The 25,687-nt window shown below is 41.9% G+C and overlaps 2 protein-coding genes across 2 annotated transcripts in view; both read left to right on the top strand.

Moving 5' to 3' along the window:
* On the top strand, positions 1-4,321 carry rps4x (ribosomal protein S4 X-linked). Its single transcript, XM_072687549.1, has 7 exons — positions 1-75; positions 626-703; positions 830-1,010; positions 2,538-2,635; positions 2,763-2,934; positions 3,142-3,299; positions 4,157-4,321. Exons 1-7 carry the CDS (start codon positions 73-75, stop codon positions 4,256-4,258), a joined length of 792 nt encoding a protein of 263 aa, XP_072543650.1. The 5' UTR covers positions 1-72; the 3' UTR covers positions 4,259-4,321.
* A 4,946-nt stretch (positions 4,322-9,267) lies between these two features.
* nhsl2 (NHS-like 2) overlaps positions 9,268-25,687 on the top strand; it is a 113,867-nt gene continuing 97,447 nt past the window's right edge. The window contains exon 1 of the mRNA XM_072687552.1: positions 9,268-9,638. Within this exon, the coding sequence (XP_072543653.1) occupies positions 9,362-9,638 (277 nt within the window). The 5' untranslated portion in view covers positions 9,268-9,361. The remainder of the gene's footprint in view (positions 9,639-25,687) is intronic.

Genomic DNA, 25,687 nt, shown 5'->3' on the forward strand with positions numbered 1-25,687 from the left:
CTCTTCAGCGGCGCTGTTTCAGCTTATCTTCCTTTCACAGGAAGTCGCTGGCCCTTTCCCGCAGACTCCAACATGGTGAGCAGGTTTCTTTCTCGATTTCTCCTCAAAGTTATCCACAATCATCAGCCTTTCTACATGTTACTACTCAATTAAAGTGTCAGCATACTGTATTTACACATCTTATATGCTGATAAGTCTACATATTATTGTCAGATGTCTGTTCTTTCACTGTTAAAAGCGATTAGTTAGATCTGCTTGCTGTTCGTGCTCCGCCGCTAACAAGTTGCTAGCGGAGTTGCTAGCTTTGGTAGCGCTACGTTTAGAAGTCGTTTGGTCTCTTCACTCGTTTTATGCATTTGTGTTAAACTGGATTTCATTTTTGTTTAATAAAGACTTTAAGGTTCATAGTGTTGTGCCGGAAAGGCCTCAGTTATGTGTAGCTAGAAGGCTACTCTGTTAGCATGCTAGGCAGTGAGATGGCTCTGAGAAGTAGTAGACAGGAGTGCTACTCAGGTTTGTCGGCTGCTTTAGACCTTAGTTTTAAGCGCTTTAATTAAAAAAAAAAAAAGATGGGGCTGAAATCTAGTACAGTAATACTGAGACACTGTTTCTTTCTGTCGTTCAGGCCAGAGGAGCAAAGAAGCACCTGAAGCGCGTCGCAGCGCCCAAGCATTGGATGCTTGATAAGCTGACTGGAGTGTTTGTGAGTAACTTTTCATGGTTCTGCTCGTGAAATGTTGGGTTTGTTAGTTATAAGGGGTGTTTGTTAAAAACAAAAGCTTGGCATGGTGGATGGTACAGGTCTGACCCATAAGGTGTTCATTTTTAGGCTCCTCGTCCCTCCACCGGTCCCCACAAGCTGAGGGAGTGTCTGCCCCTCATCATCTTCCTGAGGAACCGGCTAAAGTATGCTCTGACTGGAGATGAGGTCAAGAAGATCTGCATGCAGAGGTACATCAAGATTGACGGCAAGGTCCGCACGGACATCACCTACCCTACTGGGTTCATGGGTAAGTAATGGACTAAATGCCACCCTTTTGTAGAAATGGCAGTCAAACTTCATGATGCAAATTAAGGGTGACCTTTTTTATTGCCATTTATGTAGCTGTCTATACACTTAGTGGCTTTGTGGAATTACAATTAAAACAGTTAAATTCAGCATGGGTTTCTGTGCTTACTTTAAGTGGCTAACCTTTTTTTAAGGATGTTTAAACAAAAAAGACAAAGTTTGCAAAACAATGTCAAATGCAAATATCTCATCCTGACTGTAAATGTGACCCAAAAGGCAGCAGAGATGAAATTGATGATCATATCTTCTCATAATATAAAACAAGCTAATAATGTTAAGCAAATGCATATTTAATTTATGCAGATTCATGAACATAACTTTGCTCTGTTAGTGCTTTGTCTGCACTCTTACAATGTACAACTTTACAAAGCTGCTGTTTCTCTGTAAGCTATCTGTATGAATGTGAGGTAGTGTTCTCTACAGAGCTGATTGAAACTTGGCATTCCTGCCTCCCTGTTTATTTACTTCACTTAACAGCTGGATGGAAACACTGCTAATGTGACCAGATTGGGCAAACTGATTTTCGTTGTAGTCCAACAGCTATGCTTAACAATGCAGTGCAAGATGGGCTGTTGACATGCAGCAAAAAATTCAGCATCTCAAACATCTGCACTGTGTAACCTTCTGCTAGTGCACACCAGCCACAAATTACTGCCATTGACCACTTGGCCACCTTGTCAATGTGCTGCCTGTATGTAGTTTAATAGAACAGATCACATTAGTGACAAAAGCTGCCCACTGTGTTGGGTGGCCTTACACATTGGACCTGTGCAGTGTGGTTGGGTGGGTGTTGAGAACTAGTTAGAATTCACATGATGTAGATTTTTGTTCCCACTTGGTTCATGTTGAGAAACAAGGTTATGCCATGGTTAAATTGATGTTACAATGTTCCACCTTTAGCTGCTGTATAATGTGTGGACCTGTTTGTGCTGCTAGTGATTGGGGTCAGTACTGACTTGCTGGTATTTCTGACAGCTCTGTTAGAGCTGCTATACTTTTTCACTACTTGAATGACTTTCGGGTTAAAATTACATGTTTAGAGATGCAACACTTCAGTGCAGTTGTTGCTATGTGGAGCAATCGTGATGGAAGTAGGAGTATGTTATACCTATAGTCAACTGAATAATTACTGTTTTGTTTTTTATGTACTTGCGAGTATTTGTGCAACACTTGCCGTTGTGTGATGGTGGAATTTGACTGCGCAGTTTAACAGATGGACAGGCAGGTAGATGCCCTTCCTCTAAGCAGCTCACTCTTGGTCAGTGCACTCTTGTGGAACCATTCTCATTCTCCCAGCATGAGTTTAGAATCTATTGCCAAGAGGATATTAAATCTGCTGTGATTCATTGTCAAGACCTGGTGATGCTGTAAGGTGTGAAGCTAAGTCTTATGAAAGGGCTACAAAAATGGCCTGTTGAGTGACCTAGAAGCAGTTTTTGATTGGCAGTATTGTTTTACTCTGTTGCAGATGTGATCAGCATTGAGAAGACTGGGGAGAACTTCCGTCTGATCTACGACATGAAGGGCCGTTTTACTGTCCACCGCATCACCAATGAGGAGGCCAAGGTGAGCTTGTTTTAGCGCACTCGAGCATCCAGCCCACCTGCATACCTTGTGTGGGTGGAAGGTTTGGCAGGTTTATATATTTTTATGAATAAGGAAACTAATTTTTTTGTTCTAATCCTTTCTGCAGTACAAGCTGTGCAAGGTCAGAAAAATTCTCATCGGCACCAAGGGAATCCCTCATCTGGTGACCCACGATGCCCGCACCATCCGTTACCCTGACCCCTTAATCAAGGCCAATGACACGATCCGCATTGACCTGGAGACTGGCAAAATCACAGACTTCGTCAAGTTTGACACAGGTCAGTAGTATTGCGGTTATATTAAGGCTTGTGCAGCCAGTTATTGCCAATGTGCGTAACTGTGAAGGTGAACTTGATGCTAACTGGCAATGTCAGCTTTTGCTGCCGACCCTGTTGGGTTATTTAATCATGTTTGAATTAGGGTGAAACTAACTAGGGTGGCATGTTCACATGTACTACATAACTAATGTCTTTCTCTCTGTACAGGTAACTTGTGCATGGTAACAGGAGGTGCTAACTTGGGACGAATTGGTGTAATCGTCAACAGAGAGAGGCACCCTGGCTCCTTTGATGTGGTCCACGTGAAGGACAGCACTGGCAACAGCTTTGCCACCAGGCTCTCCAACATCTTTGTCATTGGCAAGGTGAGCAGGATGTGCTGCAGGATGGCTGTTACCATCACTGTAGTTTAGTGTGATTAGTTTCATTATGTTTGCTTTTTCTTGTCATGCTTGATGTTTATCCAGAAGGGTACATCAGGGCATCAGGGTGTGGCTGTATGGAAATTATAGCCCAATATGACAATACATTTGGCCAAAATAATTGTTGTAAATTGCTTTAAAATTTCAACCCTCCTTATCTAACTATTTGCAAAGGGTAGTGTACCAGATCTGCTGTTCTCAAAAATGCTGTTTTACTTGATGTGCAGAATTGACAAACAATTCCTTCATGACTGTCAATCTTATGGAGGCCAGCTCATTCTACACTGCATTAAGCATCATGCTACCTGTAATGATGCAACAAAGAGAAACTAGTGTCTTGTGATCAAATCTGACTACTGGATGGCTGTATCAGCTATGTCTAATCGGCAGTGTTTAATGGTGGCTCATCACATGAGAACAGCTTTTTCAGAAACACCTACTCAGTTTAGATGAAAATACAAATCACTTCAGTCAGTGGTGTTTGTTGTATTTTCTATAATGAAATAGTTGAAAAGCATGACACAGCCACTGTATTTTAAAATGTCCATTATTTGTGGTCTTGCATCATATTTACAAATTCCAGTCTTAATCTGGAGCAATTTGGTATACAAGTTTTTCAGAACAGGGTGTTTGCGAATTCTGTTAACTTCAATGAGCATGTTTTAAGACCGTAGAATGGGATTAACCTCCACAACCCTCCCAAGTAAAAATTGCCTCTACAATCAGGACATTGATTGTGAAATTGATTTATCTCTTTAATCTGAGGTCTTTAGCTCATGCTTGCTTGTTCTTTTTACCAGGGCAACAAGCCATGGATATCCATCCCCCGTGGAAAGGGTATCCGCCTGACCATTGCCGAGGAGAGAGACAAGAGACTGGCTGCCAAGCAGAGCAGCAACTAAGTCCAGTCAGAACTAGCTCCCACACTTTTGAGTTTCAAATAAAACCAACATTGACTACAAGAATGGGGTTTTGTTTTTAATGTTTTTGTTTACTGTTTGTGATGAGAAACTGACATTGCGCATGATGGGTAAAATACATCCAAAGGGAATTGTAACCATTGAAACTGTGGTACTGCATCTACTTCAAACTTCTGGTTTGAACGTTCATGTGATTGAGCTTGCTTTTCCCTAGGATAGGGGTGTGCTTTTTGGACTGTAGGGCAGAAGTCCTTAATACAGCAGTTTCAGTTCAGGAAGGAGTTGAAGTTCATGATGGCTAATTATACCTTTGTTTTTTTTAGTTTTTTTTTTGCTGAAAACAAGGAAAAGAAACTTGGTTTAAAATACAATGTATATAGATTCTTTACTAATTTTTTTTTTTTTTTTTTTTTGGTTTAGTTTGTCGCCATCTTTTGGTAAATCTATATTATTTTTTTTTAAAAACCTACAGTAAAACAATTGTAATAGTTAATAGGGTTAATACGTCCTCTTTTTGGAGATATGAAATGTGTTTGGCTGGGAGTTTATGTTGATTTCATGGCAGTGTTTGCTTCTACAGTTTGCTTAGTCCCGCTTTCTCACCGCCACTATCCGTCTACATTTACCTGCTTGGCGTCTGTTTAAGGATGCAGTCCCGCCTTTCCACAAAATGAGCTGATCAGCTACCTGCTTCCGTCCCGCCTGGAATTAACTGACTGGCGGCGCTGCGAAGCTGGCCTATAGAGACTTTTGACTGCCACCAATCTAATCTCCAGAAATACTGAAGTGATCAATCATTAATTTGATTGAAAATTTCGCCAAACTTTTTTTAAAATCTTGGTAGACTGAACATTGAGATTGGATAAGTATATCTTGTAATTTGCTGCAATGGAAGATGTGTGAAAAAAAATACTACAGAGAGCAGCATTGCTTTTTTGACGTGACACAGGGTCAGCTTTCCAGACAATGACGTTTTCCTTCCAATGAAACATGTCCACTCAGCCTGGTGTGTGGTCCAGGACTAGGCTTAATCTCTTTGAGAAACCGACCATATAGTTCTAATTTTATAGGGAATTTACATGTATTGCATTCTAGTGTGTTCACAGGGAAGGAGATGGTGAATAAAGGTTTGTCCATTATTCCACAATGATTCTGATATCTAGTTAAACTCCTCAGCTTATTGGTGTCCAGTGACTATGCTGCTGTGGGCATTATTGGTGTACAGGAATGTTTCTCTGACCATTAGGGTGCCTCTGGTAACCAGTCTCATTGAAATGCTTGACCGAAAGCAGCATCATTCTGCTTCTCATCTCCGCAACAAGCTCACACGTTTGCAAGGGGGATGTTTTTCAGCCTCTAAGGCGTGTCTGAAAGCAAGCATGTGTGAGATTATGTAGTTTATGGCCATCTGGATTCAATAATATGGTGCGTTTTATATGAACCATGGAAGTTTGACTAAAGGGTATACTGTGTATGTTTGTAAAATGTAGTGCTGGTCTGCCTTATCTAGCAGCACTGTCAAGAAACACAGGCCAGAGTTGAACAAAAGTGGAAATCTTTTTGGTGATGTATCCAAACAATTTAAAAAGCTTCTCTAAAGAACCGTAAAAAAAACACCTATATCAGGAGACAGTGGGTGGGTGCAGGGACATGTGGTTTCATGGGTGCAGATCAAGTGCTTTCCAGTTGCAGTCCGCTTAGGAGCAGGACTAACTTAAGAAAATGTGCCAAACTAACTGGCCTAGAGTAGCTATATCAGGGAAGGAATACCTGCATGTGTTTGTGTTCTACTTTGCTACGGCTCTTCTCCAGAAGGCCATATGGGTCCTGCTGGGTTTCAGCCTGTCTCTCCTGCAGCCTTTGGCCTGCTGGTCCACAGCTCCGCAGCATGGCTTAGCTCAGCCCTCTCCAACACACACTGCTGGGGCTTGGGGCCAGAATAAAACACTGACACACACATACACATATACCTAGCCTAGAGCCTAGTGTCCTTGAGTTTAATATACACCATGCATGTCTGCATTTGGTTTATCTTCCGGAAGAGCTTAAGACTTTCTGCAGTACTGCTTTGTGCATGCTGCTAATTACAGTACTTAGTAGTGATGGAAGTGCATTAAATATAAATAGCAAATGGTCTTGATTTTTATTTATTTTTTATTTTTTTGATGTTTTGTCCTTCATGAATGTACGGAGAGCTGTGATGCGTACCTGTGTTTTGTGCATTGGAGCCCTTTGAAAGTGAAACATGAAGCTTGCCAGACTCCGGCACTGTTTCTGCCTCTCTTTACATCTCTCCCACATCACTTTGATCTGATTACACAAGAGCTCTTTGGCGTCGGAATCGTATTTGGCAGATAGGCGCGAGAACAGAAAGAGAGTAAAGAAGGAGAGAGAGAGAGAGAAAAAAGGTTGGGAGACCAGATGAGAAGAAAAGTTTCAATGAAAGGATTGGGGAGGAGGAAGAGGAGGAGGAGGAGGAGGAGGGTTGATCTGAAGGAAGGAAAGGTCCTCCAGGAGCCTTTCTGCTCGTACGTTTTGGGCTGTGTATAAGCGGGGTGGGGCTAGGGGACCTGGAACAATGCAGACAGTCATGGTTCTCCAGCAGCCAGGCAGGGCCTCCAGATGTTTCCAATCAGTTTCACTGCTTGCAACTTGCACAGAGCCACAGACGCATGGATGGTGGACAAGAACAGTGCACATGGATGACGTGCAGCTCCTCTACCTGCTCCTCTTCCTTGCTCCTCTGGTTCTAGGATGTTGTAAGCCTGGATGAACAAAAAACATCTAGGTGAGCCAAGTTCTGCTCTAGGGTGGGGGTGTGGATGTGGATGCACACGCGCACTCATTCTCACACACACCAGATGTGGGCTTTGGGAGGGGCGAACATGTTGAAGATTTTTTTCATTGCTGAACCTGGCTGTGTTTTTTTTTTCTTTTCGCTACAGTCTCCAAGTGCAGCTGTTAAAACTCATCGCTCCCAAACTCGGACATGAGCTGGAGGCCAAACCTTGCGCTCACAGTCCCCTGACCTTCAGCCTGAATTATTGAGCTGTCAGCTTAGACTGCAGTTCTGGGAACCTGCTGCATTTAAATAACTGGGTTTGTGCATCTGTAAGAAAAATGTTGTAAACTGTAGAGATAGAGTTAGTGTAGCAATATGGGCACCGACTTTACCATCTTTTATAGCAGACTAGGGTTCACTTTGCTGGCTGTGAGCCTCTCTGGATATGAGCATCAGCCAAATACCATAATTGTAAATGTTCTCACAAAAGACTCGAACATTTGCCTGAAAAATAAACATATAAGGCAACATATAATATTTTTGATTTGAATGAGATGTGGGTGCTAGCTAGGTACATTTATGTACTAGGTAAAAGAAATTACACGTACTTTATACTACTGAGTGTTTTCTGTGTATAAGTGTAAGGAAATATGCCTAATTTTCCCATCAGGTCCATTTTAGTAATTAACATTTAGTTTTTAAAGGCAGCAAAACACAGAGAGAGGTCAGATGACCCCAGTGGAGAACTTCCAGTGCAGTGGGGGGGTTAGAATATGGGATGATATGGATGAAAGGGGGTGGGTTGGATGTCAGTATTAGTCAGTGTCGGTTTTATCTGTTCTTTTAATATTTTGTTATATATATTGTTTAATATTAAGACATTGTTTGAGGCCTGACTCCTTGGTGGTTGAGACAATGGGCCGTGAACATTGTGCTGTACTGTTCTTCTGGATCCCTGTCAAGCCAGCATCAGATTGTATCAGATTACAGGTGGTTGAGATTAGCTTCATTAATTGAAGCACTGACGAAGGTGACGAAAGTGCCCAGCTGATTACCCCTGTAAAGAGGTTGTAATGTAGTGGGAGATTACAACAGAGGTGAAGGGAGTGGACTGAGCCCTATGTGTAACCCCATATATAAGCTGGATCATCTTGTCCTGTGGTATTTCACTCTAACCCCCTTTTGGATGCTTAATTCCACAGTCTTCTGTTGCTCACAACGAGGGCTCGATTTTATGGAGGATGCACAAGGGTGCTATCTGTTTTATGGGTTAATGTTCAATGTAATGATTCCAATTTATTTATGTAGCACATTTCACAACAGATGTTGTCACAGAGCAGCTTTAAAGAGATCGGGATCCGAACCAATGACTGTAAAAAGCATGTAAAAAAAAGCAGGTGGCAGGAAAAACCTCAAGTGGAAGAAACCTTGAGAGAAACCAAGGCTGTGTCTGAAACTGGAGGTAGCTCACTTATTGCATAGCTGCCCATGGTGTCTCACAAGTTAGTGTTTTAGATGGCAGTGTAGTGATGAAGGTCTCTGAACCCCCGTAACCGAATCAGGAAGTTCATCAATATGTTATGTAAAATGTAAAAGCACTAAAGATAGCTGTAGTTTTGATTGTATCCGTACATCTAGTTGTCTGGGATAAATTAAATGATCCTCTAGCTCCTCCCAGATGTTTGAACCCACCATGTTCCCACCAAGATTTTTTTTTAAGGTTAACACTGGTCACAACCCCAATATGACCACAGAAAGAAAAGAATAGCCCCTAAATATCCTAATAGTAAGAATTCCTTCACTTCTTCAGTTCCACTGCAGTTCTATAAGCTACCCGAGGAGTCAGGCCTGATAGGGTTCCCCCAAGTTTCCTTTTAAAAGCTACAGCTCTGTTTATTTTTTACTGAGACATTCTTCGATTCAAGTCAAAGCACCTTGACTGGAGTGTGCTTTCAGACTCCTCTCCCACCTCAGGCTGTCACTCCATTCAGACTGCGCATGTGTGGGTAATATCTAAATTGGGCTCTGTAGCTAAAGTGCTGCTGGGGGCTGCAGGGCAAGGGGCTTCTGAAAGCTCGCTCTCTGCAGGACCGTAGCGCAGCAGCGCTCCGCCCAGTGGACGCTCAGTGGCACTGCACCGAAACTGCCTCCACTCCAGTCGCGCCTCTCAGCTTCTCCAACAGCAGAGTTCATCGCTAGGAAAAACACGCACCAGCCAGACTTATCGGAACTGGGGAGAGAGCGGGAGAGCGAGAGGGAGTGAGAGAGCCAGGGAGAGCAGGAGGGCGAGAGAAGAAAGGGACATGCCGTTTTGCAAGCGCGCCATAGCGCCCAAAGATGTGTGCAAAAGTGCGGCGAAGGCTCGGGGCGCTATCTTCTCGGACTTGGTGGACGTGTGCGGGTTTACCCTGTGCTCCGTGCTCAGGCAGCTCGCGGATCTGTCCAGGCTTTCGGTCAGCATCTTGGAGGAGCTCGAGGGCGAGCTTGCCTCTATTTGTCATCGCTCCGGGACGCTGGAGAGTAAAGTTATCAGCCTGCAAAGACACATCTCGGTGCTCGCCAGCAAGCCTCCTCTGAAAAGTAAGACCCGCGCGTTTACTTCCAGCTCGGTCACGAGTCTGATTTCTTCATTGGTCACTTATTACTTTGCTGGGTCAAGTTCGCGAGCAGGGTTGGGTTATCTCGGGGAAATCTCCCAGCTGTTGCAGGGATAGATGGGGAAGTGGGCGAGTGCATTGCTTGACAATTCTGCACAGCCTATATGTAGGTCTATTGCCCTCCTACACAATACACATTAAAGTTTATGGGGGGGGGGGGGGGGGTGTCAGGTGTTAGGGTCCAGGAGAAAGGCATAACTTTACAAAACTCTTGTATTCCAGTTTCAGATGCTTAAGCATTATTTCTGACCTAAAAGTAAATACTGTAATTACTGTAAAAAAGTGAGTGAAGGAATTGGAGATGCACTACTGTTGGAATGATGGGCGGATGCCAATATTTGATATTTTTTGTGTGCATATCTGCTGAAACACTACAACTGGGACTTTATAAAAAGTGAATCAGAGTGCAGCTATTTTGGTGCTATAATAAGCATTCAGCTCTTCCAGAGAATTATACATGATTCCAATGTAAAAATGCATCTCTAGAAAGAACAGCATTAATTAATGGTGCATTAATGGTACAGAAATATTTTGAGGTATAAATATAGAGTAAGTGACTTTAGTTGAGGTGAAAAATATTCAGTTGCCATGTAACAAGCCTATTTACAACCCTGTTACCCTGTAGGAAAGGAATGATGGTCAAAGCTAGCATCGACTGGCATTAGCTTTCAGCCTAGAGCAGGTCCCTGTATCATCCCCCCGGCCTTCGCTTCATCACGTGCCAAGTTTGAGCTCCCCTTCTGTGGGTGATGGTGGTCCGGTGGTAATGTGCTGCTCTGTAGTATCAGCACCACCATATTCTCCCTTCAGCGTCATTTGACAGTTTAGCTAGCTTTGACTAAGGCTTTCACTAGAGGGTTGTGTGAATGGAAAATTTATAAAGAAAACACGTAGCCTTTTGGCCCTGATATGAAACAGTCTTTAAGAATTGACCTGTTTTCCAGCTCTGTTTGGGTTATACCAGCTTTTCTTTTGAAGAAGGGCACAACAGTGTCTGAGGTTCACGGTATGTCAGTTCCATGTATCAAACCCTCAGTAAAGTATGCCAACAAAAATACTGTTTGATGTTCTCGAGCCTTTTAAGGCTTATGACATACACCATATGGTACAAAAGTACTGGGACACCTGCTCATTCATGTTTCTTCTGAAATCAAGAGGATGTGCCTACTGTCCATTGGAGCATTGCTGTGAGGATTCAACAATGCAATTAATGAGGTCAGGATGTTAAAGGGTCACCATCCCACCTCATCCCCAACTCCCAAACTCACCCCAGAAGTATTGGATGGAGCCCCATCATTCCAGAGAACACAGCTCCACTGCTACACAGTTTAATGCTAAGGGGTTCATGTTTATCTGCATTTGCACCTCCATGTCAGCAATGGGTGCAACTTAAAGTAGCGGAATTCATTCATTAGAAAAGGTGTTCAGAAATATTCTGACATATGATCCACATGTCTTATATTATCTTATTACACATTGACCCCAATATCTGAATCCACTCTGTTCTATGCTATACTGCTGTCACTGTTTCACTGTTTGGAGAAGATGAAATTAGCCACGACTTCTCTTTTATAGATAAGCGCAATAGCACCACTCATTCAAGTGGTATTCTTTGGTATTATTGTGGATGCTTGTACTTGTGTTGTGGAGGAATGAGTAATGCTATAATAGACATGTGAGCCAAGTCTCAGAGTGATGTTAATGAAAATCAAGAGTTGCCTGTTTGCGTCTATGTGCTCAGCTGCTGCCAACGGTCACTATTAAGATTTCCAAAATAACTAAGCTACAGTGCAGAGTGAGAGACACAGGCAGAGAGAGGGCAAGGCAAATGCCACAGGCCCATATTATGTGTTCACAAAAGAGTTTAACCATGGAGCTGCTATAAGGTCCAGTACAAGCAAGAGATTCACTCGCATAAACAAGAGAAATCTGTGTGGCCGGTGGAGTCATTTGACAGCTCTCCAGATTTCAGGCTGAATAGACCTCTTGTCAGTCCCTAATTACCAGCAAACAAACTACCCTGGACACTCCTTACAGCTTATTCATCTCCATCACATTCATCTGTCAAATTAATGATCATAAACCATGCGTTTTTCCCCCTTCGTCTTTCTCATTTTCATTTTTCTGCTCCACAGTTTTGGCATGCACTCCCTCTCACACCTCCCACGCCACTCAGTGTTGCTAAGCTGAAGAAGAGCAGAATACTTCCTCAGTCCACTTCCTTTGTCTTAGCAGAGGAAACTACTGCTCAACTTTGTCCTTAATCCATCACAAGTGACCCTGTGGCCCAGTCTGTCTTCACTATGTCTCCTCTATCTGTCCTTATCAAGCCTGTCCAGTAGCCCAGAGTAGGAATAGAGAATAAAGATTAAGCCTATAACATTTACTTAAGCACAGCCCAGCTGTATTTGTCCAGGCTAATTGTTCAGTAATTGCTGTGCTGTGACAAGTTCAAGATGCCGGAAGCGTAAGCCGATAGGCCACAAATTCTTTGGCTGGCCCACTTCTTCCTCTACAGCGTCGTAGTTCAGATCCCACTGGAGACCACCCTGCCACTGACTCATGAGGACAGAAAGGTGAAGAAGCATCTTGAAGGCTTGGGTTTCCTGCTGCTGAGTCTGGATCAGTTGCTCCACAGGTTTCCCTCCATGCACTTTGAAAGCTAATACAGGGTTTAGCGTGGGCGTGGCTGTTTATTTAGTTCCACCCTGCCACGTCACATTCACGTGTGTTGATGTGAGGACCAGTAAGGAGAACATAACAAGCTGGTCCTGCTTTATATTTAATATGATTTGTGTCCCAACTGTCATCCAAGGAGAATAAAGGGTAGAAGATATATTTGGCCTCTGCCCAACACTGAGCTTCACCCCCTCTTATGGCTTGTATTGATGATGGGCCTTTTGGTTTGTTTGATTGGTGGTGAATCAGCCCTCTTTTCTGTTTGTTTTCTTCTTTAAATCACCAGGACAGAGAGTGGGATCAGATTCAAACTGGTATTCACGTGGGTTTGATGAAAGCCTGCCCAGTGCAGAACAATTAACCTAACCACAGTGAGAACCACATCAAATATGGCTCTTCAGCAGTCAGCAGTGTTTAACAAAGGCGTTGATTTAATCATTCTGACATACATTGAAAAGGATAGACAAATTTATTAGGAAAACTGTAGTAGTACTGGGTAGGGCTTCCCTTTGCTCTCAAAACAGCCTCAGTTCCTCAGGGCATGGATTCCACAAGATGTTGGAAACATTTTTATTATATTGTCTATGTTGACATGACTGCGTCACTCAGTTCCTGCAGATTTTTTCAGGTGCATTTTTATGCTGCGGGTTTCCTGCTCATCCCAAATGTTCTACTGGATTCAGATGGTGCATTACCATACTGGAAATAGCCATTATAAGATGAGTGAGTCATCCTCATGAAGAGATGTAGATGAGTGGTAGCAACAGTACTAAACTAGACTGGCATTCAAGCTAGTGATTGGTTTTAACCGGCACATGGACTTAGCTTCTCACTCGCTCACTCACTCACTCATGTTTAGCAGACTGAAGACTCTTCACAAGAGGGACATCAGTTTTCAAACTGACGTCAGTGCTTTCCATCAAACAAATAAGTGCAATATGGAGGAGGCTAACATTAGATGATCATAAGATATGATCAGGTGTTTATCAGGTGATTCATATAACTGATCTGAAAAAATCTAAGTACTGAGACTTTATTATAGCTCCAATCGTAGTGGTAAGACCTGACTGAAGACCAGTGTTTGGAGGACGAGAGCTGTACTTGCTGTGGCTCAATAATGCTATATCAGACTGCTATGCAAATGTATAGATTTAAAGTCAAAGTGAGAGTTTAGTGAGTTTGTGTTTGTTTCCACAAAAGACGGAGATCATGATCAAGACGCAGATGCCATATTCCTCATAATCTCCACAAACAGTACTTTCCCGCACTCTCTAACATGAACACACCCTCCATTTGTCTCTGTGTTCTCATCACTTACTTGAGCTGTACTGCTGTGATGGACATACCTGAATGTATTCCATACCCTTGTGTGGTCTGCAGGTCAAGGTTCTGTTCTACCATTTATCTGCCCTGAAGCCTAGTCAAACACTGTATATGGAGCTTGAGACAAATGAATTTATTTTCCTGTGTTGAAAGTTTCATTCAAACACTCAAGGGTCTTTATGTGTTGCTCATTCATGTTTTTGGAGAGTCTGGCTTTGAGATTAATAAGGTATGGAGTAAAGGGGTCTGAAGATTAATAGGGACAGGAGCCTGCCCTAAAGACAGACATGCTACTATAGCCTTCTTCTGGCTGAGGAGAGCTGGTGGTGATGGTGTGTTTTTTTTTCTTTCTTTAACTTTATAGACCTTTTAGTAGTCAGAAAGATTCAGTGCAGTTGTACTGAGAAGGAGAAAAGGGGTAAGTCAAGTGAGAGAGAGAGAGAAGCGAGAAAAAGGGTGATCGAGAAGGTTAAGAGTGAAAAAGGAGTAGAATCAGAGCGAGAGAGGGAGTAGGAGAGATAGTGGGAGTGACAGAGAGTGTGTGTGAGAGAGAGAGAGAGAGAGAGAGAGAGAGAGAGAAAGTATGCTATGCCTGAACAGAGTGAGGGAAATCGTTCTAGCGGGAAAGATAAATTCAGGTGAAATGCAGAAGAAACTATTAACAACTTCCTGCCTTGGCTGTGTGCCAGAGATTTTTTTTTTCTTCTGTAATTCAGATCATGTTATTTTTCTCCTCTATTGCTCTCTTGGCTCAGCCTCTGGTTGCCGTGGCAACTTTCCAGCTGTGTAACGTGCCAGAAGAAAGCCACATCAACCTTTTTGTCTTAAAGACTTAACCGAGGCGTTGTGTGTAGAGGAATGTCTCAACTAGAACTTAATGCAGTGCTACATTAACCCACCCCCCCCAGACCCTGTTATTCTGGACTGTAGCTCGCCCTGACATCCGTTCCAAAGATGCGACAGCGAGCACAAAAGGAATCAATTTGTCAACTGAAACGAAAAGCAACAGTTGTGCAACAGGTCCAAAGTCCTGCCACTTCCAGGGTCTCTCTCTCTCTCTCTCTCTCTCTCTCTCTCTCTCTCTCTGCCTCCCCTCATCCATTCCTTTCTCACTATGCATTAATTCTATTCACTTCTGTTCAGTTCAGGTGAGTTAATGGTAGTTTAGTTCAAATAACTTGACTGGCTTGAATTATAATTAATAACTGTTGCTAAAGCAAATAATGGACTGCTTCATATTAACAGTGAAAAAATTCCCCAACAAAAAATGAAAAGTGAACAACTTCCATATACTCACTCATTTTCTGACTCACTCATGTTTAGCAGGATGATGTTCTCCACAAGGGGGCGCTATTAGTTGGCCTGTCGCTTTAATTACAATACTGACTTACTGTACTATATTCATACTATATACAGACATGACCTTACTTATTTTTGCTGACCTCGATATTGCCCATTGTGTTTACTTGCATTTATTTTAACAGGTTGATTAAAATAAATATTATATATTTATATATTATATATTATAAAATGTTATACATTATAAAATAAATATTAAATACAATATTAAATAGTTGATTTTAGCCAGTAATGCTGCTCTGCTGTTTGCTCAACTGCTCTCTGTCGGAGGCAAGTGCGAGTCAGTAATGCGCCTCCATACATATGGAGCAGCCTGCGAAGGTGTAAAACTAATGAGCCTTATGGGGAGTAAAGACTTAGCTATTAATGCTCAAATAGTGCTTTGCATCAACAATACTGTATTCTTGATTCATACTTGGTATATGGAGAAAGCTAAGGCCTTTTCCACACCTATCTGGATATTTTGAAATGATGTTTTTGGTCTGTGATTCAGTCAGCATTTTGAAAACGCTCTCCAAGGGTGAGATTTTTGAAAACTCTGGACGAGGAACTGAGCTTCTCCTTATATCTCCTCACTCCCTATATAGTGAATTTCATAAGTCATAAAACTACAATGTCTGCACACAGATGGCACTAAAGTTCAGATTTCCACATATAAATAAATATAAATACTGTTCTATTACAATCATATAATGCTCTGTTTAGATTTCAGAATCCATAAATTCATAACTTGCGTAGTACACTACATAGCTATTAGTGTGTTATTTGGGATTACATTTACGGCATTTAGCCAGAGCGACTTCCAAGGTGACTCGTATTACACAGGTGGGCCAATGTAGTTTTAGGAGTCTTGCCCAGGGACTCTTTTTGGTGTAGCGCAGCATACGGTCACCCAGACTGGGAATCGAACCCTGGTCTCCCACATATTGTAATAGCTCACTGGCAGCTAGTGGTTTTATCTGTTGCTCCACGCCAACCATTAAACCTCTGTGTTTCTTCTTTGTGGTGTTTGGATGTCTCTGTAAGAGGTACTATTTCCCCATACAGGGCTGAATATTTTCGAAAACGGAGGGAGGGAAATCTGTTTTTTAAAATATCAGGATAAGTATGTATGTGCCCTAAGGGCATATTAACTGTCACCAAAGCAGCATTCTGTAATGCTCAATAAAAAGAAGAAAATGAAAAAACTATACAAACAAAAAACCTTGTCTAAATATATGTGTGAAGTCACGTTCAAACATCTACACCCTCGCACACCTGCTCAAGCCTGCTCGCATGTACATACACACACTGAAACGTAAGCATAGTTCACACACAAATATGTTTATTTATATTTATTTATTTCTACATTAGGATCATGTAATGTATCATTATTTTCTCTGAGCACATTCTGGTGTCTTTCCTGAACTATGGTGATCGTATTTTGGTTTTCAGAAAAGAGGGCACTGGTGGCACTGGGTTGTGGTCAGGGGGTTTCAAATCGGCCTGAGCGGTAGACCATTGGATCGTGTATGTGTGATGGGGGGAGGAAGTTCAATACCTCAAAAGTAAACATTTACTCATTTACCAAAGCTAATAAAAAACCCTAATAGCCTGTATGACCAACTTATTTCCAAATCATCAGTGTGTTCTTATTGGAAAAATATGCTGTATAAAATATTTTATAATATAATAAGATGTTATATGTTACATTATGTTTTGTAATATGGTCTGCTTAGTTTCAATTAAATTTTAGGCTGTAGTAAATCTGCTGTGGTGGGAAAGAGTTTGACCAATAGCTGTGTAGATGCAGGTGCATAGTTGTGGGGCGGTGGGGGCGAGAGGGCAAGACGTTTGTTCTGTTTAAGGCTGAAAAATCTGTGGTGACTGTACAAGCAAATGCAAAAGTCATTGTGAAATGTTAGGTTGCAGCAAGAGTTAAGAGTGTAAACAATATTGATATATAAAAGTTTCACAATTTCATGTTTTGCAGTATTGTATTGATTCTTAAAAACACAGTATTGATTTTAAAATAATAGTTTAAATGCGAAGATTGGTGGCAGACAGTGGTTCATTTTCAGTGTAGTCTTAGTCCTGTTTATTTGGATGAAGTGCAGCACATTTTGATTTAAGCATTTTGTCTCACATGTATTGCAATAAATGTTGTGAATCATGAAAATGTCTTTAAATATTGTGATAAAATATTTTTACCATATTGACCATCCTTACTCAGTCTTCAGAACACACTGTAAAAAAGTGACCTTTTATAATATATATATATATATATATATATATATATATATATAGTAACCCCTATATTGTGATGTGTATCATACAGCCAGATTCTTGCCAATACAAAATCTTTGTCTCACTCTCTCTATATCTCTCTCTCTTTCAGTCTCATTGCCTCTCTCTCTCTTTCTCTTTCTACCTCTTTCTTTCTAAGTATATTTATCTCTTTCTGGCTCTCCCACATCACTGTCTGTCATTCTTGCTCCCCCACATCCTCTCTACTTTACTGTCTGTCTCTCGCTCACTTTCTTTTTCTCTCTCTCTCTCGTGGGAAAGCCATGACTGGTGGTCTGTTGTGGGATTTGTGTGGCCGCATGGCTGGGCTGTCATGTGAAGTAAAGCAGTAACTGCATTAGTGCTGATTATGAAGCTATTTTGCCTCAGAAAATGGTTCATAACAAAAAGTGTGTCAGTCTGCAGGCTAAATTAATGAGTGTGTGCATATTTGAATGTATTCAAATGTATAGTTTCAGGACAACAATGTTTTGACCAGAGGAAATATCTGGACCAACAAACCGATCCTGACCTGACATTTCAGTTTTTAAAGCAGCATTATGTAAGAATTGATATGTCTTGTTCATGGGCTCCCCTACAGTCAGGATTGACAGTGGAATGCTCAATGCTTTGAGCCACCTCTAAAGGACATGTTTTACACTTGCATATCTGGACAAGCGGAGAGTTACAGAACCATTAAGGACAGTGGAAGTATATGGACTGAAGTAGGAGAATTATTTCACAGGATTTTACACCAGATATGACTTTGAGGTTACGCAGCGTTATTTTGCCCGCTTCACCAAAGTTACATTGTGCAGTTAGCAGTGTGCCAAGCCCGGAGTTGCAATGATAGAGGCACTACTCTCCCTATTACGGGTCAGTGGAGCATCAACGCGATTTTGAAGCTGCTATTTTTAGGTAAAGATTCTATATAATGCTCCTTTAAAACTGAAATTCACTCATTATCTGAAAGCAGTTGTTTCTACTTATTGATGTAAAGGCCAGGGTTGTGGTTTAGGTATATATAGAAAGTTCTTATTACATACAGGTAGCATATTGTCATTGTCATGCAAAAGCCTCTTATCTCCAGAATGTCAACTTTACAGGAGAAAGAAAAAGTCATATTGGAGCATTTCCATTGATCTATTCATCATGAAACAATCTTGTGTGTGTGTGTGTGTGTGTGTGTTTTATGTCAAACATGTGCAGTACAGCGTTAGTCTTTCCTGTTCTTGTGTCCTGTTGGGGCTCTGGCCAGTGGTGCAGATTCTCTTGGCTGCAGAGTGTCTGGCTCTGGGGCCGATGACACACACCATGTGGCTCTTACTGCACTGTATTCACTCCCACACACACTCGCATATGGTCTTTGTCGTAACAAAATCTCAAATCTCCAAAAAGGCAGGATCATAATCTCTGTCTCTCTCTCTCTCTCTCTCTCTCTCTCTCACACTTTCTTCCCCTCTTTGTCACCTTTTTCTTTCTCACTGTGTATCTCTCTCTCTTTCCCATACCCTCTCACGCTCACTGACCCTCACTGTCTGTCCCTTTTTCGCTTTTTTCCTTTTCTTTTTTTCTTTCTATCTCTCTCTCTCTCTCTCTCTCTCTCTCTCTCTCTCTCTCTCTCTTCCTTGCTGACTCACTCTCACAGTCTCTATCACTTTCTTTCTCACAATGTATCTCTCTTTCTCTCGCTCTCTCTCACATACACATACCTTGACTCTCGCTCAATGTCTCTCTCTTACTATGTCTTTCTTTCTTGCTCTCGCACTGCCTCTTTTCTATTTCTCGACCTTTCTCTTTCTTTCTCCTCCATTCCCCCTTGCTCACTCTCGCTCACTGCCTCTCTTTCTCTTTCTTCCACTACCTTCTTCTTTCTCACAATGTATTATGTCTCTCTTTTTCTCTTGCTAACTTTTCTCTTCACAATGTATCTCTCTCTGTCTTTCTTTCTCACTCTTTTTCATGGGTTCTTGCACTCTCACACTGTTTTTTTCTCACCTCTCTCTTGAGGTTTTTGTTTGACAGTGACTGCCTTCCCCATTGTCTCATTCCATCCCTTATTCTGTTTCATTCTGCAACTAATTCTAGCATTGTGTGAGAATTGGTATTTTTGACAACTGGGCGCTCTCTACGCCACTCTCTTTGAGGTCCCCCTCAGAGACAAGCTGTACACGTGCATTTGTGGATGAATGGAAGTGAATGAAGCATGTAAAATGAGGAGTATTATTACCAGATTTTCACAAATATGACTCTGGTAACGCAGCGTTACAGTTCTGGCAAGAGGTCTCGTGCAGCTCCACCAAAATCACACAGTACAGTAGTAGTGTTCTGGGCCCAAGGTGGCAATGACAGAAATGCCATTCTCCTTATTACAAGTCAGGACCATCAACATGATTTTGATTGCATTTTTACTTTGCTACTGCTTCATTTGTTGTGACATGTTTAGTGTGTAACCTGAATTCTGAGCCACTCTTGTCTTGCTGGTTTCTTGTATTTGGATCCTTGCATTGTTTTATTATTTATTTTTTGATTTGCCTGCTTTGTAGTAGTCTTTGCCTGTGTCTTTATCCCCCAGCCTGCCTTGAGTACTGTGAGTATTGGAATGCCCCTAATAAAGCTAATCAGCAAATGTAGCCTACCTCTCACTAAACTTTTGACAGGCAGTATAGGGCTGTGATTCCTGTCTCTTTTGTGTGTGTGATCTGTTGTACAGGGCTAGCTTCTGGAAAACTGCTACGCATGTCAAAAAGTACAAGAAGCTTCGCAGAACACGAGCAGGTGGACGGAAATGCTGCGGGTACTTTCCGTTAGCATTGTGGGCCTATATCAGCTTTTCCACTGCTTTACCGAATACTGTTCCATTCCTTTTCTTTGCTGTATTTTGACAGGCCTTTGGAGCAGAGACACTCTCGCACACTGTGAATCCTGCTCTGTGTTTACTCTATCCGCTCCTCTCAGATTCCTATCGTCACAGAGCACAGAGCTCCACTTCCTTTAGACCATGGCACACACTCACACACACACACATACACACACAATTCCTGCTTACAGTACCTTCCAGCTGATTCTTGTTTGGAGTAGGCATGCGTCTGTTGAAACAACAGTACTAAATAAATATCTGCTAAATACGTTGGCTTAATCATAACACTGGTTTCTGGCATTTATGTTGGTAGTTTCACGCCGATGCTTTCGCTGGACTAAGTTATAAGGACTAAGCCACATGATAAATTGCTCCACACAGATTTGATCTGTGATGCTCTTGTTACCACGGCAATAAAGCCTATGGGCCTATTCGAGCTCCGCCCACAAATGTGTTCCTTCGTAGCAACTGTTGCCAGATTGGACCAGCTTTACAGACTGCTGGCAAAAATCTCATTTGAAACTAATGAGAAGTTGTAGCACACAGTTGGATTTTTCCAAGATCCCCACGTGTAGAGGTGTAGAGTTGTGGAGCTAGTAACTTCAAATCCATGGCTAATCATCAATGCAACTTACAAATACCTACTTTCAGTTAGCTATATATACTCTAGCTTTGTGGTGTAAATCCAGCACTATGTAGCAGTATAATGGAATTTCAGCACCATCTCAAAAGATCTAAAGCTGAAGGCATTACCTGCGCCTAACCTGTACTCTGAGATGTGCCTGTGAAATGTGACGTTATATTAACATTTACATTTAAGGCATTTAGCAGACGATTTCGTACCCAATATGGAAGGCTATTTACCCAATCCTCCTTCATGTGAACCCCCCTATCACTAGCAATGCTTTCAGCACTAGAAGGGTGTCTTCTCCGACACATGGGAAGCCAGTCCCCGCCTTTTTTTTTTTACCTGCCACTGATGCAGCATCGCTTGGTAGCCAGCATGCTCAGATACAACAGCTAACAGACACATGTGCTGACCAACATCACAGTATGAGTGATGCGGAGGAGGCGCCATCAACCCATCCCGGAGAGAGCAAGGCCATTTGTGCAAGTAACATGACCTTCAATGTCTTAGTCCACTGGACCGCCCCTAGGTTTTCTTTTTGAATAGTGATCGCACCTTTCTACTCTCATACCTCCTCTCTATACCCCCTCCTGAAATCAAATGTTTTGAGAATTTCCCCACTGTGGGACTATTAAAGGATTATCTTATCTTATCTTAACTAAATTATTCTGTGGTAAGCATAGCCTTGTTTACCAGGTCAGTCTTCAGTCAGTGAAGTGACTGATGATGATTGTGCCATGGTCTAGGCAGAACGATTCTAGTGTGTCTAGATCTAGGGCTCAAGCTGGGTGTGTTTTATCAATATGCCATTAACAAGGAAAGGAATGTATGTTTAATTGGAGAATGGCTTCTTGTCAAGATCAACAAACAGGCTGAGTCTGCTGGTGTCGTAATAAATGGGGAATGATTTCCAGATGGTTGGGGACCCACTGGAGTGGACTGGAGAAGAGAGCAGCGGGAAAGGGCTAGAAAGCAAAGACAAGATGTAGAATTAAGAAGAGCATGGCCCACTTCTTTTTGAGTGACATCTATGTGGACTGACTTCTGAAGTAGTACATAAGGGTCTGATTTCATTCACCTGGGTTAGGTTACTCATCTCAGTTTCTGATCAACTCTGTTGGAACTGTGCTTTATAAAAATAAGCGTAGATGATGCACAGGTATAGCCTGTGTTTAATAGTAGTGCTCAGCTGATATAGTGTTCAGCCATTAAATCAGACAGTGTTTAAGGATTCCTAGATTTATCAGCCGCAGTCGTGCTCAATACTATTGTCTGTTTCAAATGTGTTTTTTTTGCCCCTAATATTGTACCCAGAAATGGAATACTAGTGTGCACATAACTTGGTCAAAAGTGTAATAAAACCTATTAAGTTAATAACTTGCCTGATACAGGGGCTTGACCATTAATATAATTTTATATTACATTATTAGGACTCTTGACTCATTTTTCCTGAGTTAAAGCCCCTGTGAAGCTAAAGCTTGAATTTTCTTTCTCAAGTTAATCTGGCTCGTCAGGGCACCCAGTATAAATGTACAAAATATGTCTTCTCAAGATCTTCCTGAAGTCTAACAAACGTCTGCTGTATTTCACCAGTATTGTTCTCCTGTCAGTGTGGTAGAATGTAAAATGGGCGGTCCTAAAATTGATCAGGCTTACATCAGCAAAGCCCTGACCATTCACAGGGCAAACATGGCTCCGCCCTCTCTTCAAATCTGAAGCTATGTGTCCCGAGCTAAAGCTCGAGCTGCGACTGGGGGATTGACTACCCCACGTTCCCCGTCGTTGTAGCTGGGCACCTGTACCCTGTTTTATATTTGTGCTATTTATTAAGCATTATTGTATTATTTACATTACTGCTGTTTTACTTTAAGTATATTGGGTCAAGTTGTCTAAGATTAGTAGTGAAAATGCACTCTTGAACAGTTGTGAAAATGATAAAAGTAATATTTAAAAAAAGACATGTGTATGCTAGTATACAGTTTAGTAGTTTATTGTCATTGCTAAATGATACATTTTATTATATAATCTGATTAATAATACAGCCTGATGTCGTGCAATGCGTCAATAAACAAAATGGGGCAGTGGTGGCTCAGCGGTTAGAGCGCCGGGCTATCGATAACAGGGTTGTGGGTGAACATGAGAAATAAATCTGACCTTTCTGTCCAAAAGCGGTAACATGGTCAGTGTCATGAACTTGCTTACGTTTGAATATTTACCTAGAAATGTTGAGTTTTGAGTTGAGTTTTACCTGTCATAACTTTTCTTTGTATTTTTTCAAATTTCAAAACTTTCATTTTAAGGCTTTTTTTCCAGATTTTTTTTACTTTAATAACCACAAAAAAATCAGCATCAGTGAGAAATTTCCCATATCGGTCTGGCCCTGTCTAATAGAAAAGGACTGCAGCCACAGTGCTGCACGATGCTGGCAGGTTTTTATTGCTCAGTGCAGGAAGTGAGGTGTGAGTGGGCACTAAGAGAACACACAGTGCCTGCTCTAAGGCTCACACTGAGTTTTAATTCTGCTCGCATGATGGGGACCGTATGTGTGAAGGCACCCCTGCGCTCCGGCGCGCTCCTGGCCTCCTAGCCCCGCCCTTTAGTACTGTCACTCGTGTACTCACACATACACATACACACTCTCTCAGCGTCTCATTTCCTGCTGGTGTTGTTGGTAAACACTTCAGAGGCATGCTGCACTACAGGGTTATTGCGCAGCCTTGGGTCTTTAATTCCTTATTGTTCCATATTGTGGGCCACAGCTCAATCACTCTCAGATTCACAAACATGTTCCCTGTAAAAAGCTTCCCTCGCCACTAATTCCCACTCCCCAGAGTGTTTGGAACCACAAAACAGGCACAGGCTGCCGGGAGAGAAGACAGAATGCCCACCCTGAAACCCTCCTGTTTTTAACCCTTTCAATAGTAAACCTTCAGTTCCTCACTTTCTAGGTGTGCAGCCTTCCAGCTGGAAGCAGAAGCTACCAAAAACTCCCAAGTTCTCTGAGGTATCTTCCCTCCCACAGTCCTACGGTCTCATTTCACACTACAGCCATGTTCCAACAGTATAGATATGCCATAACTTTAGTTTATGTTTTACTGTTATCCAATCTGCTAAATTCATTAAATCAACAGTAATTGTGTATTAGTGTAAATGTACAAAGTGTGTTTCTGCCTCCATTTTCAGCTTAGAACATCAGCAATACATGCAGTTTGACCAAGTGTGCCCAAATGTTTGCAGATTAATAATACACACTATATCACTGCTCTAAAAAGAAAAACATGTATCTCCACTTTTGTCTGTTTTTCGTTTTCGCTTTCGTAACTGTAATAAGTTGGTCTTTGATTAATAGACCAATAGAAATGCTCTAAATTACTTAGCATAGACCTATTTTACATTAAAGTTCTTTCAAAGTTTTCCCTTCTCCTTTAGCCTGCGTTAAAAAACTTATTTTTTAGTATCCAGATAGTATCTGAATATACTTTGACTGGATTCTTTTTGTACTTGTCGCTAACATGTGTCCCCAGTTTGACTAGATGAGATCTGCCTTTACTTTCCCATGTAAAAAAACAGTGTTATTTATGTTTTAAGCAATGCTGCGACATCCACTACTTTTGGGATGATTTGGTGGATGAGGTGGGGAGGTAATCATCCAATCTCCTGACCTCACTAATGCTCTTGTCGCTGAATACAATCAAATCTTCACAGCAATGCTTCAAAATCTAGTAGACAGCCTTCGCTGGACAGCTGAGACAGTTCCAACTTGAAAATTTTTTTTTTGAATGCTCTTGATTTTAGAAGAAACAATAAATAAGCAGATGTCCCAATACTTTTGGCCATATGGCATATGTAGATCTGACACAGTCATGCAGATTTCTCCTGTACAACATCCAGAGAAATCGACCCGTCCTCTCTAGAGAGGCCACCCAGGTGCTCGTTCAGTCTCTCGTCACTTCAAGACTTGACTACTGCAACTCTCTTCTGGCTGGTCTTCCTCTGCGCACCATCAGGCCCCTGCAACTCCTCCAGAATGCAGCAGCACGGGTCGTCTTCAACGTTCCTCAATTCAGCCATGTCACTCCACTGCTGCGTTCTCTTCACTGGCTTCCTGTAGCTGCCTGCATCAGATTCAACCCCCTGACGCTGGTCTACAAAGCCAAGACTGGACCAGCCCCTCCATACTTGACGGCAGTGGTCAAAAGCCGATCTGCACCAAGAGCCCTTCGAGCTTCAAGTACGGCTCGGCTTGACCTGCCATTCCTTAAGATCCATGGATGACAAGCGTCCAGGCTTTATTCTGGCCTGGTATTGAAGTGGTGGAACAAACTTCCCCTGGGTGTCCAAACAGCCGAGTCGCTCCCTATCTTCAAATGCAGACTCTCTTCTGAGAGTACTTGGGCGAATTGTAGAGTATTATTGTCTCCATATTATATACATAGTATTTAAGCTTTGAATTTTTGGCCTATTCAAACTAGCTGAGGTTATTCTTGAGTAAATAGCGAAGCTCTTTTGTAGGTCGCTCTGAGTAAGAGCGTCTGCTTAATGCCGTAAATGTAAATGTAATGTAAATTTTCTCCCAGAGACAGTCAACACATGCAAGTTTGTAGGATTGCAGTGTAAGAATATGCATATGAAATATTAGCTTCCTAGCAAATATGAGAGTAAATGCGAGGGCATGGATGCCCTTGACAACCAAGCCAAGGTGTGCAGTTGTGTTTTCCAGCTGTTTTAAGCTTGTATTGCTTTAGCTCACATAGCTTGTACCGCAGAACCCATAATCCAATACATTGCTTATTGATGAGCAGCACTATACTGGAATTCATATGTGGTGTAAGTGTATGTGTGTGTGTCGATTGGTTTA

This window comes from Salminus brasiliensis, chromosome 9 (genome assembly GCF_030463535.1).
Source record: "Salminus brasiliensis chromosome 9, fSalBra1.hap2, whole genome shotgun sequence".
Taxonomy (NCBI): Eukaryota; Metazoa; Chordata; class Actinopteri; order Characiformes; family Bryconidae; genus Salminus; species Salminus brasiliensis.